Genomic DNA, 15,322 nt, shown 5'->3' with positions numbered 1-15,322 from the left:
TGCTGCATCAAATGACCTGGCCTCCACAATCACCCGACCTCAACCCAATTGAGATGGTTTGTGATGAGTTGGACCGCAGAGTGAAGGAAAAGCAGCCAACAGGTGTTTAACACTTTTTTTTGGTTACTACATGATTCCATATGTGTTTTTTCATAGTTTTGATGTCTTCACTATTATTCTACAATGTAGAAAATTGTAAAAGTAAAGAAAAACCCTGGAATGAGTAGGTGTGTCCTGACTTTGGACTGGTAGTGTATATAGCCTAATGCTAGAGCTTTCTGATCTCTATGCTTCTAAGCACTCTTGCTTTGAAATTCATCTCAATAATAATTCTAAATAGTAACTGCCATCCTTTACTTGTTCTTGAAATTCCAAACATTGGAAGACTACTGAGAAATGTTGTGAAGCAAAGCAGCATTTAGATACAGCTGAATCCCACATGGCACCCTATTCCCTATATACAGTGCCTTGCAAAAGTATTCATCCCCCTTGGTGTTTTACCTATTTTGTTGCATTACAACCTGTAATTTAAAATTGATTTTTATTTGGATTTCATGTAATGGACAAACACAAAATAGTCCAAATTGGTGAAGTGAAATGAAAAAAATAACTTGTTTCAAAAAATTCTAGAAAATAAATAACGGAAAAGTGGTGCGTGCATATGTATTCACCCCTTTTGCTATGAAGCCCCTAAATAAGATCTGGTGCAACCAATTACCTTCAGAAGTCACATAATTAGTCAAATAAAGCGGCACCATGAAGACCAATGAGCTCTCCAAAAAGGTCAGGGACAAAGTTGTAGAGAAGTACAGATCAGGGTTGGGTTATAAAAAAATATCCAAAACTTTGAACATCCCACGGAGCACCATTAAATCCATTATTAAAAAATGGAAAGAATATGGCACCACAACAAACCTGCAAAGAGAGGGCCGCCCACCAAAACGTACAGACCAGGCAAGGAGGGCATTAATCAGAGAGGCAACAAAGAGACCAAAGATAACCCTGAAGGAGCTGCAAAGCTCCACAGCGGAGATTGGAGTATCTGTCCATAGGACCACTTTAAGCCGTACACTTCACAGAGCTGGGCTTTACGGAAGAGTGGCCAGATTAAAGCCATTGCTTAAAGAAAAAAATAAGCAAACACGTTTGGTGTTTGCCAGAAGCCATGTGGGAGACTCCCCTAACATATGGAAGAAGGTATTCTGGTCAGATGAGACTAAAATGTAGCTTAATGGCCATCAAGGAAAACGCTGTCTGGCGCAAACCCAACACCTCTCATCACCCCGAGAACACCATCCCCACAGTGAAGCATGGTGGTGGAAGCATCATTCTGCGGGGATGTTTTTCCATCAGCAGTGACTGGGAAACTGGTCAGAATTGAAGGAATGATGGATGGCGCTAAATACAGGGACATTCTTGAGGGAAACCTGTTTCAGTCTTCCTGAGATTTGAGACTGGGACGGAGGTTCACCTTCCAGCAGGACAATGACCCTAAGCATACTGCTAAAGCAACACTCAAGTGGTTTAAGGGGAAACATTTAAATGTCTTGGAATGGCCTAGTCAAAGCCCAGACCTCAATCCAATTGAGAATCTGTGGTATGACTTAAAGATTGCTGTACACCAGCGGAACCCATCCAACTTGAAGGAGCTGGAGCAGTTTTGCCTTGAAGAATGGGCAAAAATCCCAGTGTTGTTTAGTTGTATAGTTATGCATGCTCAAGTTTTCAGTTTATTTGTCTTATTTCTTGCTTGTTTCACAATAAAAACATATTTTGCATCTTCAAAGTGGTAGGCATGTTGTGTAAATGAAATGATACAAACCCCCAACATTTTTTTAATTCCAGGTTGTAAGGCAACAAAATAGGAAAAATGCCAAGGGGGGTGAATACTTTCGCAAGCCACTGTAGTGCACTACTTTTGACCAGAGCCCTATGGGCCCTGTTAAAAATGTGTGCACTATATATGAAATAGGGTGCCATTTGGGAAGCATCCCATGCTAACATCCTACTCTGAATATAGACCTTCTGTACTTTGAGCTTCTGAGCATAGAGAAGCTTCAAACTCATGGTAGATTTGATCATTTTAAATTTAATCATGAAAGAGACATCATTTAAATGAAATTAGTCACTAACAAAGGGTATCATCAGACACATTGCACATTCCATATGTAGTTCAATTTGGTTAGAAATTTAATTTGAAGCTGTGGATTTTCTAGATTTGCTTATCACATGTAGGCAGAGTAGACCTCTGGGAGCTGAGAGCTATCCCCTCGGTGTGAGCAGCATGTACACCTCTGACGTGCCCACAGGGGAAGGGGTATGGAACTAACTCACAGGCTGCATCCCAAATGGTACCCTATTCCCTACATTGTGCACTACTTTTGATCAGAGCCTATGGGCCATGGTCAAAAGTAGTGCACTGTATAGGGAATAGGGACGTAACCACAGAATAGAAGATATACAGTAACAAGACATTGGCACAGTGGAGTAGCACAGCACAGTGGAGTAGCACAGCACAGTAGCACAGCACAGTAGCACAGTACAGTGGAGTAGTACAGCAGAGAGGAGTAGCACAGTACAGTGGAGTAGTACAGCAGAGAGGAGTAGCACAGTACAGTGGAGTAGTACAGCAGAGAGGAGTAGCACAGTACAGAGGAGTAGCACAGTACAGTGGAGTAGCACAGCACAGTGGAGTAGCACAGCACAGAGGAGTAGCACAGCACAGTGGAGTAGCACAGTACAGTGGAGTAGCACAGCACAGAGGAGTAGCACAGCACAGTGGAGTAGCACAGTACAGTGGAGTAGCACAGCACAGAGGAGTAGCACAGCACAGAGGAGTAGCACAGTACAGTGGAGTAGCACAGTACAGAGGAGTAGCACAGCACAGTGGAGTAGCACAGTACAGTGGAGTAGCACAGTACAGAGGAGTAGCACAGCACAGTGGAGTAGCACAGTACAGTGGAGTAGCACAGTACAGTGGAGTAGCACAGTACAGAGGAGTAGCACAGCACAGTGGAGTAGCACAGCACAGAGGAGTAGCACAACACAGTGGAGTAGCACAGCACAGTGGAGTAGCACAGTACAGAGGAGTAGCACAGCACAGAGGAGTAGCACAGCACAGTGGAGTAGCACAGCACAGTGGAGTAGCACAGTACAGAGGAGTAGCACAGCACAGTGGAGTAGCACAGCATGGCGGAGTAGCACAGTACAGTGGAGTAGCACAGCATGGCGGAGTAGCACAGCATGGTGGTACGTATCTATCGCCTTCAGAAGATGATTTCAAGCTAGAAATAGAGTGGATGACACAACAGTTTGTTATGGATGAAACCTATGGGAATCATCAAAACAAAGCAACACAAGAGAGATATGACAGGGGATCAAGAAAAACCCAATCCAAAGCACGCAGCACATATCTATGTAACACCTCATACTGCACATAGCCTAATCCTACTACACATGATCACAATTCAGATATACTGTATGCATAGACATGTTTCCCAGCTCTGCTGGGGGATACGACGGCACCACTATCCTTATGTTGCTGTCAGGATAATGCCTGCGTGGTTATTATAGGGAGGATACGGCTCTATTCTCTACCTGCCTCACCGTAAGGGCTGATGGGATGAGCTGCTGCGGTGCACTGTGGGAAGGCTCTTAGACCTGGAGGAGCTGTCAGTCACACAGTGAGCAGCCCAGGAGCCCACAACCACTGGCTCAGGGAACGGTATGAGGGCTTTTAGAGGGAGCTTGTGATTATCACGATTCCTTTCTACATGGATGACGTGCCGCGTTTCTCTCCTCTCTGACGCGCACAACAAATGTGCGCACACACGCAGAGGCACACACACACACGAAAATGCACACACCTCTGTGATTATCACCATCGTCCAAGGATGCTTTGTTTCTCTCCTCTCCAACACACACATATGCAAGCCTCTGTGATTATGAGGCTCTAGGTCTCCTTGAAAAGGCAGGAGTGAGGAGGCCTGGCCCACCCTCCTTCTCTACTGACTGAGAGGGCATTAACCTTGAATACCATCTCCACGAGAAGCCGCCCGCCAGCCATTTGGAAAATCACACACGCATAGTTGCTCCAACCATCGTGTAATTGGAGCAGGGTACTTTAAACTGAGTATAATGAAGAATAATTGAAATGATTGGAGCGCTCAAGAAATGCCATAGGGACCTTTATTTTACAAAACCAACAAGTGGAGGCTATATCAGTAACAAACTATTGGATTGAAGTGGCCAGAGTTCAGGTGGGCCTTCACGCTTCAGAAAACAAAGGAAAGGAGGGGTGCTCAACAACAATGACAACAATCATGAGAATGGCTTCCCAAGAAAAACTTCCAAAAGGACTAATTCAAGGTAGAAAGGAGTTGGAGCATTCAACAAAAAAGGCAGAGATTGATGTATTTTACTTTGTTGAGTGCTCCAACTCCTTTCTACCTGAATTAGTCTTTTTGGAAATTTTTCTTGGTAAGCCCTTGTCATGATTCTCTGGATTGAAGTGGTGTTTAATTATTGTAGAAGGGATCATCTGTTCTCAGTGACTTACTGGTGTTAACTAAATAAAATGTATCCATCTAACAAGCACAACTTTAATGGTAGTCATTTAAGAGGATACAAGACTAACAGGAAACTCTAGTCAAGGATACAGCACTGACACAATACATGCTTGTCTACCTGCAGAGGTACTTATCCAAATCCAATCACGATTGAAACACAATAACCTAATATTGACATGGCATGATACTGGAAATTAGGCTATTGCATCTAATACATGTGTACACCTGACTGGAACCATCCAATCTCTCTGAATGGGGGCACAATCCAATCAGTGCCCGGATGTGTTTTAATAATAGGTGTAGCTAGCTCAATAATGATGCTGTATGTGTACAGTAGAGTGCTGATTGGCGTTTGAGAGACCAGCGAACAGAGCAGCATGCTATAGTAGTGCCTGCTGTCAAATCAACATAGCAGCAGGACAAACAGGAGTAGCACATCTGAGGAGAGTTGGTGCGTAAACAGGAAAGCAAGGTCAGGGTCAATCACTGAAAAGCCATGAGGAAATTTGGGAACTGAAATGTCAATTTATTTCCTAAATTTACTGAATTGAAATAGAATGGACCCCAACCCTGCAGGAAAGATATGGTCACTATGAACTATTTTGGGGTAAGGTTGCTGTAGTAGTGAGTTGGTGTGGTGTGGTCTGTAGTAGTGAGGTGAGGTGGTGTGGTCTGTAGTAGTGAGGTGAGGTGGTGTGGTCTGTAGTAGTGAGGTGAGGTGGTGTGGTCTGTAGTAGTGAGGTGAGGTGGTGTGGTCTGTAGTAGTGAGGTGAGGTGGTGTGGTCTGTAGTAGTGAAGTGTAGGAGTAGGGTAGAGTGTGTCCTTTACCAGCTGGGGGTCTATCTCCCCTACAGATCGACTCTGCACGGCGTTGAGGAGCTCCTCCAGTTCGCTGAAGGACAGTTTGCTCAACTTGAGCTTGTCCATGGCCAGGTGCTGGTGTTCTCCATGGAGCAGCCTCCTCCACAGGTTGTCCCTGCGACAGTGGCCCATGGCCTGCTCCACGCTCGCCTGGATCTGCCTCCGCGCACAGCCCACCTGGATTGATGATTGAATCAATACATTTTTTTGACTAATTTAAAATACACAGCCTATAATTTCATATATATGCAATAACTGCAATAACTCCTACATACAGATATTGGTAACCTGATTTATTTTGCAATACTAACATAGTAAACTATTGTATAGAAATGAACCTCGTATGAAATGGTAACCTACAAATGCCTCATCCATGTTAATACAACAATACACGCATTAAATAGTTGAAGATTAAAAACACAATGAAGTCCTAGCGGTCCTGGAGAACCCAACCTCCTGATTGAGCAGGGAGAACAGAGGAGAGGGGTAGAGGAGACCCTGGGCCCCAGACCCCTGGGGGCCAGTCAGAGGATAGAACTCGTTCCCATCGCTGGGGGTAGAGATGAAGGTGTCTGGGGCTGAGGCTGCAGGTGGGGTCTCCTCCCAGAGGTCCAGTTCAAGTTCCAGTGCCCCGCCTGGTTCTGTACCTCTCTCAAGGGGAACCCTTCCTGCCAGGTCGCTGACCTCACGGTGTATCTGGGGAAGCTTTTTGAAGCGGCGCATGTCAGCCGTCAGCCGGGGGAACAGCTCTCTCTGGCTGGTCATTATCACGTAGTAACGCAGCCTGAAACATAAACACGCAAGGACACGTCACATCACATCACATACACATAGATTGAGAAGACAGATAAGTCACTGCCATGGCAATGCAACTTCATACATAGAGGTATTGGTACAGCACACCGTTTCATCTTATGTAACCTACTGTATAGAATACTATCCTATTGTTTTCAATAGCAACCTACTGTATAGAATACTATCCTATTGTTTTCAATAGCAACCTACTGTATAGAATACTATCCTATTGTTTTCAATAGCAACCTACTGTACAGAATACTATCCTATTGTTTTCAATAGCAACCTACTGTATAGAATACTATCCTATTGTTTTCAATAGCAACCTTCTGTATAGAATACTATCCTATTGTTTTCAATAGCAACCTACTGTTTAGAATACTATCCTATTGTTTTCAATAGCAACCTACTGTATAGAATACTATCCTATTGTTTTCAATAGCAACCTACTGTACAGAATACTATCCTATTGTTTTCAATAGCAACCTACTGTACAGAATACTATCCTATTGTTTTCAATAGCAACCTACTGTATAGAATACTATCCTATTGTTTTCAATAGCAAACTACTGTATAGAATACTATCCTATTGTTTTCAATAGCAACCTACTGTATAGAATACTATCCTATTGTTTTCAATAGCAACCTACTGTATAGAATACTATCCTACTGTTTTCAATAGCAACCTACTGTATAGAATACTATCCTACTGTTTTCAATAGCAACCTACTGTATGAAATTGTAACCTAGAAAATGTAACCTTTCCCAAATGATTCCCACCTTCCATTGTGTGATATATAATCCCTCCTTTCACATCTCTGTACCTCAGAAGATGTCTCTCTCCATCCGACTGCTCCTCAAACGGAGCGGCATTGTGACACACCAGCAGGGACACGTCAAAATCGTCATGGTGACGCAGGCCTTCAAGGTCCTTGTAAGAGCCCGAGCTAGATGAGAAGAATAGGTCATGAATGATGTATGTTTAATTCACAGAGGTGTGTGTGTCCATAGCATACCTGTTCCACAGTGCCACCAGACCGTACTCATGCAAGTCACTGCTGGGTGGTGCTCCCTTCTTGCCATCGCTGGTCATTGCAGCCTTGGACATGCGAAGGGGCTTCATGCCGTAGGTGCCAGCGTGGTCAGTGATGTAGTTATACAGCTGGTGAGCTGTGATCATCCCTGTAGAGATGGAGAAACTCCCTGATGGACAGACGAACAGACAGAAGCATGAGCTCACTGACAGGCCTGGATTCAACCCAACACAGATTAGCCGTCCTACGCACAGCGATAGACTTTCAAAGGCAATTTCCCAGATGTCCACGGAGATCATGCTCACTGTTCGGCTCAAGCAGAAATCACATTTAAAAGTCAAACGCAAAGCACAGGTTGTTGATCTGTGTTGGTTTTAATTCTGGCCTTAGCCTTAAACATACTGCTGGGACTCATTTCAGGATTTAGTTGTTTAGGTGGGTTGAGTCAGACTCACCCTGGAAGACGTGGTTTCGTCCGAACTTGGGGATGTCAGGGTGATGGGCTATGAAGTCCTCCAGGAAGCCGGTCAGCTGGTATCCTTGCCACAGGGTCATGTGACAGCCCACCAGGTACTGGTGCACCACCCGCAAGTGGAAGTCATAGCTGAACGAGTGCACATGTATCAGGTCACGCACCTTATCACACTCCTCTGTGAAAAGCATGGAGAGCTGGAGGAGAGAGAGGGGCCGACACAATGTAGACACTCACTACAGAGTTCTGTAAGGGCTGTGGGAATGGGATAGGACACACACACACACACACACACACCACGCAACCAACCAATCACCTCATACAGAGGAAGAGGATCCCCATGACCTACCATTCACACAATCATCTGAATTCTCCTGGACTAATATCAAGCCAGTATTGGCAGTATCATATGCACAATTCAATGTTTAATAATAACGTTTCTGAAGTTAGGCCTAGCTCCTCTCCCTCGCTCTGCACTGCTATCCATCTAGTGTCTAATAGTAATAACAGACCCATTAAACTCGTGTCTACATCGGTAGGAAAACCTCCCAGCTGTTTCAGCCGTTCTCACTGTCTGTCTATTGTATCCACCCAATTAAAGGGATTATGCTCTGCTACTACCACCCAATTAAAGGGATTATGCTCTGCTACTACCACCCAATTAAAGGGATTATGCTCTACTACTACCACCCAATTAAAGTGATTATGCTCTGCTACTACCACCCAATTGAAGTGATTATGCTCTGCTACTATCACCCAATTAAAGTGATTATGCTCTGCTACTACCACCCAATTAAAGTGATTATGCTCTGCTACTACCACCCAATTAAAGTGGTTATGCTCTGCTACTACCACCCAATTAAAGTGATTATGCTCTGCTACTACCACCCAATTAAAGTGATTATGCTCTGCTACTACCACCCAATTAAAGTGATTATGCTCTGCTACTACCACCCAATTAAAGTGATTATGCTCTGCTACTACCACCCAATTAAAGTGATTATGCTCTGCTACTACCACCCAATTAAAGTGATTATGCTCTGCTACTACCACCCAATTAAAGTGATTATGCTCTGCTACTACCACCCAATTAAAGTGATTATGCTCTGCTACTACCACCCCTCCTTTGTGATAGGCTTTTGTAAGCAACTGTGATATCAATCAACTTCATTATTGTATCTTATTTAATTAAATCCAACATCAAAGCGGAGGCTTACAAAAGCATGAATGGCAAAATGCTAATGATTGAGGTGAAAGACTGGAGCATGCAGTGATTACGACACAATACCAGGAACTGAGGTTCGGAGAGGGGTGTTCGGAGGGGGATGGAGGGTAAATGCCATTACTACTGCTGCTGCTTTCATCTTGACCCTTTGCTTGGAACAAATGTAAATAGGTCTTATCAAATCAAAGAGTCAGGGAAAAAACAACCCTCAAGTGTTCATTTAATGCCAGTACTAGTCGAGAGCCATTCATTACACATCAAGAAAAAGCTATTTTCCTTTCCTTTTAAAGTCAACGTAACAAGTTGAACCTTTCACCACCTCTCTGAAGAAGTGAATGTTTTGTACCAGACTTAGCCATTTTAGTTTGTGCTAGGGCAGACACCTTAAAAAAAAATAAAAAAAATAGAGAGTACATTTCTCCAGTGGTACAGACTGTAGAAGAGATTGAAGGCTAGAACATTGTAGTAGTGTAATGTCAGAAGTCAGAACAGGCTGGTACAAAGCGCTTTAATGGTTCTGTTGGTCAGTGTTCCCCAGTGGAGATGGAGAGATCTGGAGCCTAATTTACTGTAACCTCTGACCTCTAAGTCCACAAGACCGCTGAAGCGATTAGGGGTACAAACGGCCCTTTAGCAGTGAAACCACAGAGATACACTATTAATAGTATATAATTGTGTTAATATTTAATCCAACACATTTATTAGGGACATGTTAACTGCTGGGTCAACACTGTGAATTAATTGCTCAGGCATTTACCAACTGCCATTCTGATCTAAAAACTATTTTGGGTATACCTTTCAAACTTACTTGTATCTTTAACGTACTAATATTTATGCTAAACCCCTTTTCAAACTGTTCACAGGTGCTAGCAAAGAGTAGGTTAAACGTATATAACTTTGTTCAAAAGTCAATTATCAGTATATCAAAGCTATTTTCTACTATAGAGAGACACTTTACATTACAACAACGACAGAGGATGACAGTGGACTAGTGATGCAAAAATCGATACTATAGAGGATACTTAATCAGAGGCCTCATAAATGTACTCAAGAAATCATAGACAGATGCTTGAATAAGACAGGGGAAGTCAGAAGATTGCTCATTCCAGATTTGAGCTGTACAAAGAAAGACAGTAACAGTAAGTGTTCTACAAAAAGAGCAGCATTTAGGCTAGTTTATTCACCAGCTGCATGACAAACACAGATTGATACAGGAAGAGCTTGGAGGGAGGGTCACAATGACCCATAGACAGACAGCGAATCACAGCTCAGCATCATTCAGGCCTGTTTGGCCCAGCAGCAAGATGAAGATGTAGACTGAGACAGAGTCTAGAGGACTGACATGAACCCAAAAGTCACAGCAGAACAGACATGTAGGGAAGTACAACATTGGAGCCCAGAGCTCCACCAGGCTGCACTGAAGAGAGATTCAATCAGACAGAGGAAGCCATCACCATTCCTCAGAGCGAGAGAGCGAGAAAGAAAGAAAGAAAGAAAGAAAGAAAGAAAGAAAGAAAGAAAGAAAGAAAGAAAGAAAGAAAGAAAGAAAGAAAGAAAGAAAGAAAGAAAGAAAGAAAGAAAGAAAGAAAGAAAGAAAAAAGAGAGAGAGAGAGAAGAAAAGATAGAGACAGAACAAGAGCATGAGATAGAGAGGGAAAGAGACAGAGTGTAAGAGAGAGAGAGATGTAGAGAGAGTGTGAAAGAGAAGAGAGACACAGTAGATCGAGATAGATAGAGAAGAGAGAGATTTAGACAGGTAGATAGAGATAGATAGAGAAGAGAGAGATTTAGACAGAGAGAAGAGAGAGATAGAGGGATCAGGGGCCATTGCAGCAAGCAGAGAGGAGGGGAGACACCCTGCCCCTAAGGGTTCTGGGACATACCGCAGAGTCAGAGACCGGAATGGCTTGAGACCGAGAGGTTTTGAGGTGAGGAAGGAGCCCTGATGGAGAGAGGACATGAGATGGGACTAGACAGACACAGACAGAGAAAGATACACACAGAAACATACACAGAGGTATGCACACACACACACACACACACACACACACACACACACACACACACACACACACACACACACAGAGAAGGAAAGGAAATGGACAAACACAGAACATAAAGACAGAGACAGACAAAAGACAATTGTCAGAATGGAGCTCGCCAGCTTGTAGTCCTAAAAAACGTGTATTTGCATGTGTAATAGAGCGTATTTTTATAGGCACTAACTCCGCCATGGCTCTTTGGCCTATGGATGGGGAAAGAATGGGGTTTTGGGATAAACGCAGAAAATAAGGTCTGAGGTTAACACAGGCTTAAGAGATCTTATACGTTATCCAAAACCCCTCCCAAAATCCCATCCATTTCTCCATAGGTCAAATAGCCATGGTGGAGTTAGTGCCTATAGATATACACCCTATTACACGCGCAAAGACACCTACAAACTCATTGTGTTGCTACACACTCATATTAATAAGATTAGAGTGATATTGAACAGATAGGAGGTGACACGAGGTGACAAACTAGTGTGTGTGAGCACCAAGCATGAGCAGGTCAGACAGGCCACAAAGACAACAGTCAACGCTGAGGAGAACTGAGGCTGACTGGCGACAGCGTCCAATTATAAACCACACACACACACACACACACACACACACACACCCTCCATCTCTCGCGCCACTCACTCATCCACTCCAGTGATTGACAGACGTCTACCACCCTGCTGTGCATCGAGATGAACTCTGCAACTGCCATGGCTCTTCTCAAACTCTAATCATTGTGATTAAAGAGAATACTCTCTCACTCTGTCTGCTCAGACTAACATACGTCACTTTGATACAGTTTCCAACACATTGAGGGGAAACGGTGAGCATGACAGTGACATCTTGTCCTCTGCCTGCCTGTCTGTATCATATTCAATAACAGTCAACTCACAACCTGAAAACTGATCCGTCCCAAGGAGGAGAGGAGATGAGAGAAAGAAAGAAAGAGGAAAATGAGAAAGAGAATGGGAGAGAGATGAAGAAAGAAAGAGAGAAAAAGAGAGAGGAGAAAGAAATATAGGGAGAGAGAAAGATAGAGAACCAGAGCCAGAGAAAGGCTACATGGTGAACAGCTCTCTCGATCTTTAACAACACAGGGTCAGTCTGTACGCTGTATGCAGCGCTGAGCTGAGCACAGCCATTAGTCTAGTACATAAGAGTTCAGAACAGACCTACCGCTGCTCGCTCCATCTCGCCATCTCCCTAGTCCACACCACAGTCCATTAGCTCTGTTTAAAGATTGGGCAGACTGCTGTAGTAGCTAAACACTCACCCCACATACACACTACACTCTGCCCAATAGTTTACATGGCAAAGCAATTACCAGACTGAAATATACGGGTTATGAGTACAATAATGTTTTTTTCCAATTAGAACACCATATATGGCAGGCAATCATTATGAATAATTGTAATAAAAGAGAAAAGGATGTTTTGCGAAGTGAGTCCATTGATTTCTTTCATATAATATGACAGTTCGGCTTGAGAAGGAAATGGAGGAAAGACTGTTTCAAATCTCCTCTCTTGGCAATCTAGTTGTATGTGTTGTATGTAATTTCAACAAAAATGTTACAACTGAAAGAGTCAGACATTAAAATGAGTGTTTAGCACTACACCAATCACTCATTATTTCGCTTCCCGCTTCTAGCACACACACGCTTCTAGCACACACATTTACAAACAAATAAATGGCCAAAAAATAATAATCTTCAGATGGCTTTATAGTTGTAGATGGCCAGCTGCTGAAGAGAGTGAGGCATCTGTTGGGGCTTACCCTCCCTCCCAGCTGAGAGACAACATCTGGAGACGCTCAGCAAACACACAGCAGTCATTTACACATCTTTACACTGAATTAAACCTTGTTTAGAGCAAAACCTGGACACTCCAGCTTTATATATACAGAGAGAGAGAGACAGAGACAGAGAGAGAGACAGAGAGACAGAGAGAGAGACAGAGAGAGACAGAGAGAGAGAGAGAGAGAGAGAGAGAGAGAGAGAGCGCTATGGCCTGGTTCATTGGGCCCAGCTCTGTGGTCTAACTCACAGCACCAGAGATAGAGATGCCATAATGTTACCTGAGAGTTGACGGTCTGTCCCATGGGGATGCGTGAACACTCCAGAGCATACTGCTTCACACAGAAGTAACAACCCTGAGAGAGAGAGAGAGAGAGAAAAACAAAATATGGAGGGAAGAAGGAGAGAGAGATATCATATACTGGATAGAATAGAATATCATACAATGTGCTACTATACTACTCAGGGCTCAACAGATAATATTAGTCATGAATAATAATGTGGTGGGTGTGTGGTTACAATGACTGAAACTGTTCTAAACACATCTCCTACACGGTGAGAATGATGATGCATAAAATACTCAGTAGGAAAGACCCATTTCAACTAAACTCTTCTGTCTTTAAGGCCTTGAGACAGATTACACATAATGATTACACAATCTAATCCAGAGGCCCATGTTAAGCTAATGGAGTAGGAAGGGTTAATGTGTAATATGGAGTAAGAGTGAGAGCGAGAGAGAGACAGAGAGAGTGACAAAGAGAGCGACAAAGAGATAGGGAGAGAGAGAAAGAGGGCGAGAGAATGAGGGGTGACACAGGGATGCAGCTTGAGCCCCATATATATATTAAGAAACATATATACAGTTGAAGTCGGAAGTTTACATAAACCTTAGCCAAATACATTTAAACTCAGTTTTTCACAATTCCTGACAATTTAATCCTAGTAAAAACTCCCTGTCTTTGGTCAGTTAGGATCACCACTTTATTTAAAGAATGTGAAATGTCAGAATAATAGTAGAGAGAATGATTTATTTCAGCTTTTATTTCTTTCATCACATTCCCAGTGGGTCAGATGTTTACATACACTCAATTAGTATTTGGTAGCATTGCCTTTAAAGTGTTTAACTTGGGTCAAACGTTTCGGGTAGCCTTCCACAAGCTTCCCACAATAAGGTGAATTTTGGCCCATTCCTCCTGACAGAGCTGGTGTAACTGAGTCAGGTTTGTAGGCCTCCTTGCTCGCACACGCTTTTTCAGTTCTGCACCACACATTTTCTATAGGATTGAGGTCAGGGCTTTGTGATGGCCACTCCAATACCTTGACTTCGTTGTCCTTAAGCCATTTTCCCACAACTTTGGAAGTATGCTTGTGGTCATTGTCCATTTGGAGGACCCATTTGCAACCAAGCTTTAACTTCTTGACTGATGTCTTGAGATGTTGCTTCAATATATCCACATAATTTTCCTTCCTCATGATGCCATCTATTTTGCGAAGTGCACCAGTCCCTCCTGCAGCAAAGCACCCCCACAGCATGATGCTGCCACCCCCGTGCTTCACGGTTGTGATGGTGTTCTTCTGCTTGCAAGCCACCCCCTTTTTCCTCCAAACATAACATTGGTCATTATGGCCAAACAGTTCTATATTTGTTTCATCAGACCAGAGGACATTTCTCCAAAAAGTACGATCTTTGTCCCCATGTGCAGTTGCAAACCGTAGTCTGGCTTTTTATGGCGGTTTTGGAGCAGTGGCTTCTTCCTTGCTGAGCGGCCTTTCAGGTTATGTCGATATAGGACTCGTTTTTACTGTGGATATAGATACATTTGTACCTGTTTCCTCCAGCATCATTAATGCTGGCAGCTTCATTAAATAAATGACCTTCTAGTTGGAGTTGCAAAGAAAAAGCCATATCTCAGACTGGCCAATAAAAAGAAAAGATTAAGATGTGCAGTCTGAGATATGGCTTTTTCTTTGCAACTCTGCCTAGAAGGTCAGCATCCCGGAATCGCCTCTTCACTGTTGACGTTGAGGCTGGTGTTTTGCGGGTACTATTTAATGAAGCTGCCAGTTGAGGACCTGTGAGGCGTCTGTTTCTCAAACTAGACACTCTAATGTATTTGTCCTCTTGCTCAGTTGTGCACCGGGGCCTCCCACTCCTCTTTCTATTCTGGTTAGAGCCAGTTTGCGCTGTTCTGTGAAGGGAGTAGTACACAGCGTTGCACGAGATCTTCAGTTTCTTGGAAATTTCTCGCATGGAATAGCCTTCATTTCTCAGAACAAGAATAGACTGACGAGTTTCAGAAGAAAGTTATTTGTTTCTGCCCATTTTGAGCCTGTAATCGAACCCACAATTGCTGATGCTCCAGATACTCAAATAGTCTCAAGAAGGCCAGTTTTATTGCTTCTTTAATCAGCACAACAGTTTTCAGATGTGCTAACATAATTGCAAAAGGGTTTTCTAATGATCAATTAGCTTTTTAAAATGATAAACTTGGATTAGCAAACACAACATGCCATTGGAACACAGGACTGATGGTTG

The 15,322-nt window shown here is 43.2% G+C and overlaps 1 protein-coding gene across 1 annotated transcript in view; it reads right to left on the bottom strand.

The window, feature by feature from the left end:
• Positions 1-15,322, bottom strand: part of LOC311130499 (KICSTOR complex protein SZT2-like) — a gene marked incomplete at its 5' end in the record, with an annotated part of 120,567 nt that overhangs the window by 7,454 nt on the left and 97,791 nt on the right. Inside the window, 8 exon segments of the mRNA XM_084163254.1 lie at positions 5,397-5,606; positions 5,883-6,213; positions 7,049-7,171; positions 7,241-7,427; positions 7,714-7,927; positions 10,839-10,871; positions 10,874-10,897; positions 13,068-13,142. Of these exon segments, the coding sequence (XP_084019380.1) occupies positions 5,397-5,606; positions 5,883-6,213; positions 7,049-7,171; positions 7,241-7,427; positions 7,714-7,927; positions 10,839-10,871; positions 10,874-10,897; positions 13,068-13,142 (1,197 nt within the window).

Source organism: Coregonus lavaretus (assembly GCF_964263955.1).
Source record: "Coregonus lavaretus genome assembly, chromosome: 6".
NCBI lineage: Eukaryota > Metazoa > Chordata > Actinopteri > Salmoniformes > Salmonidae > Coregonus > Coregonus lavaretus.
Note: the sequence above shows the minus strand (reverse complement) of the source record. Positions and strands in the feature narration are given on the sequence as shown.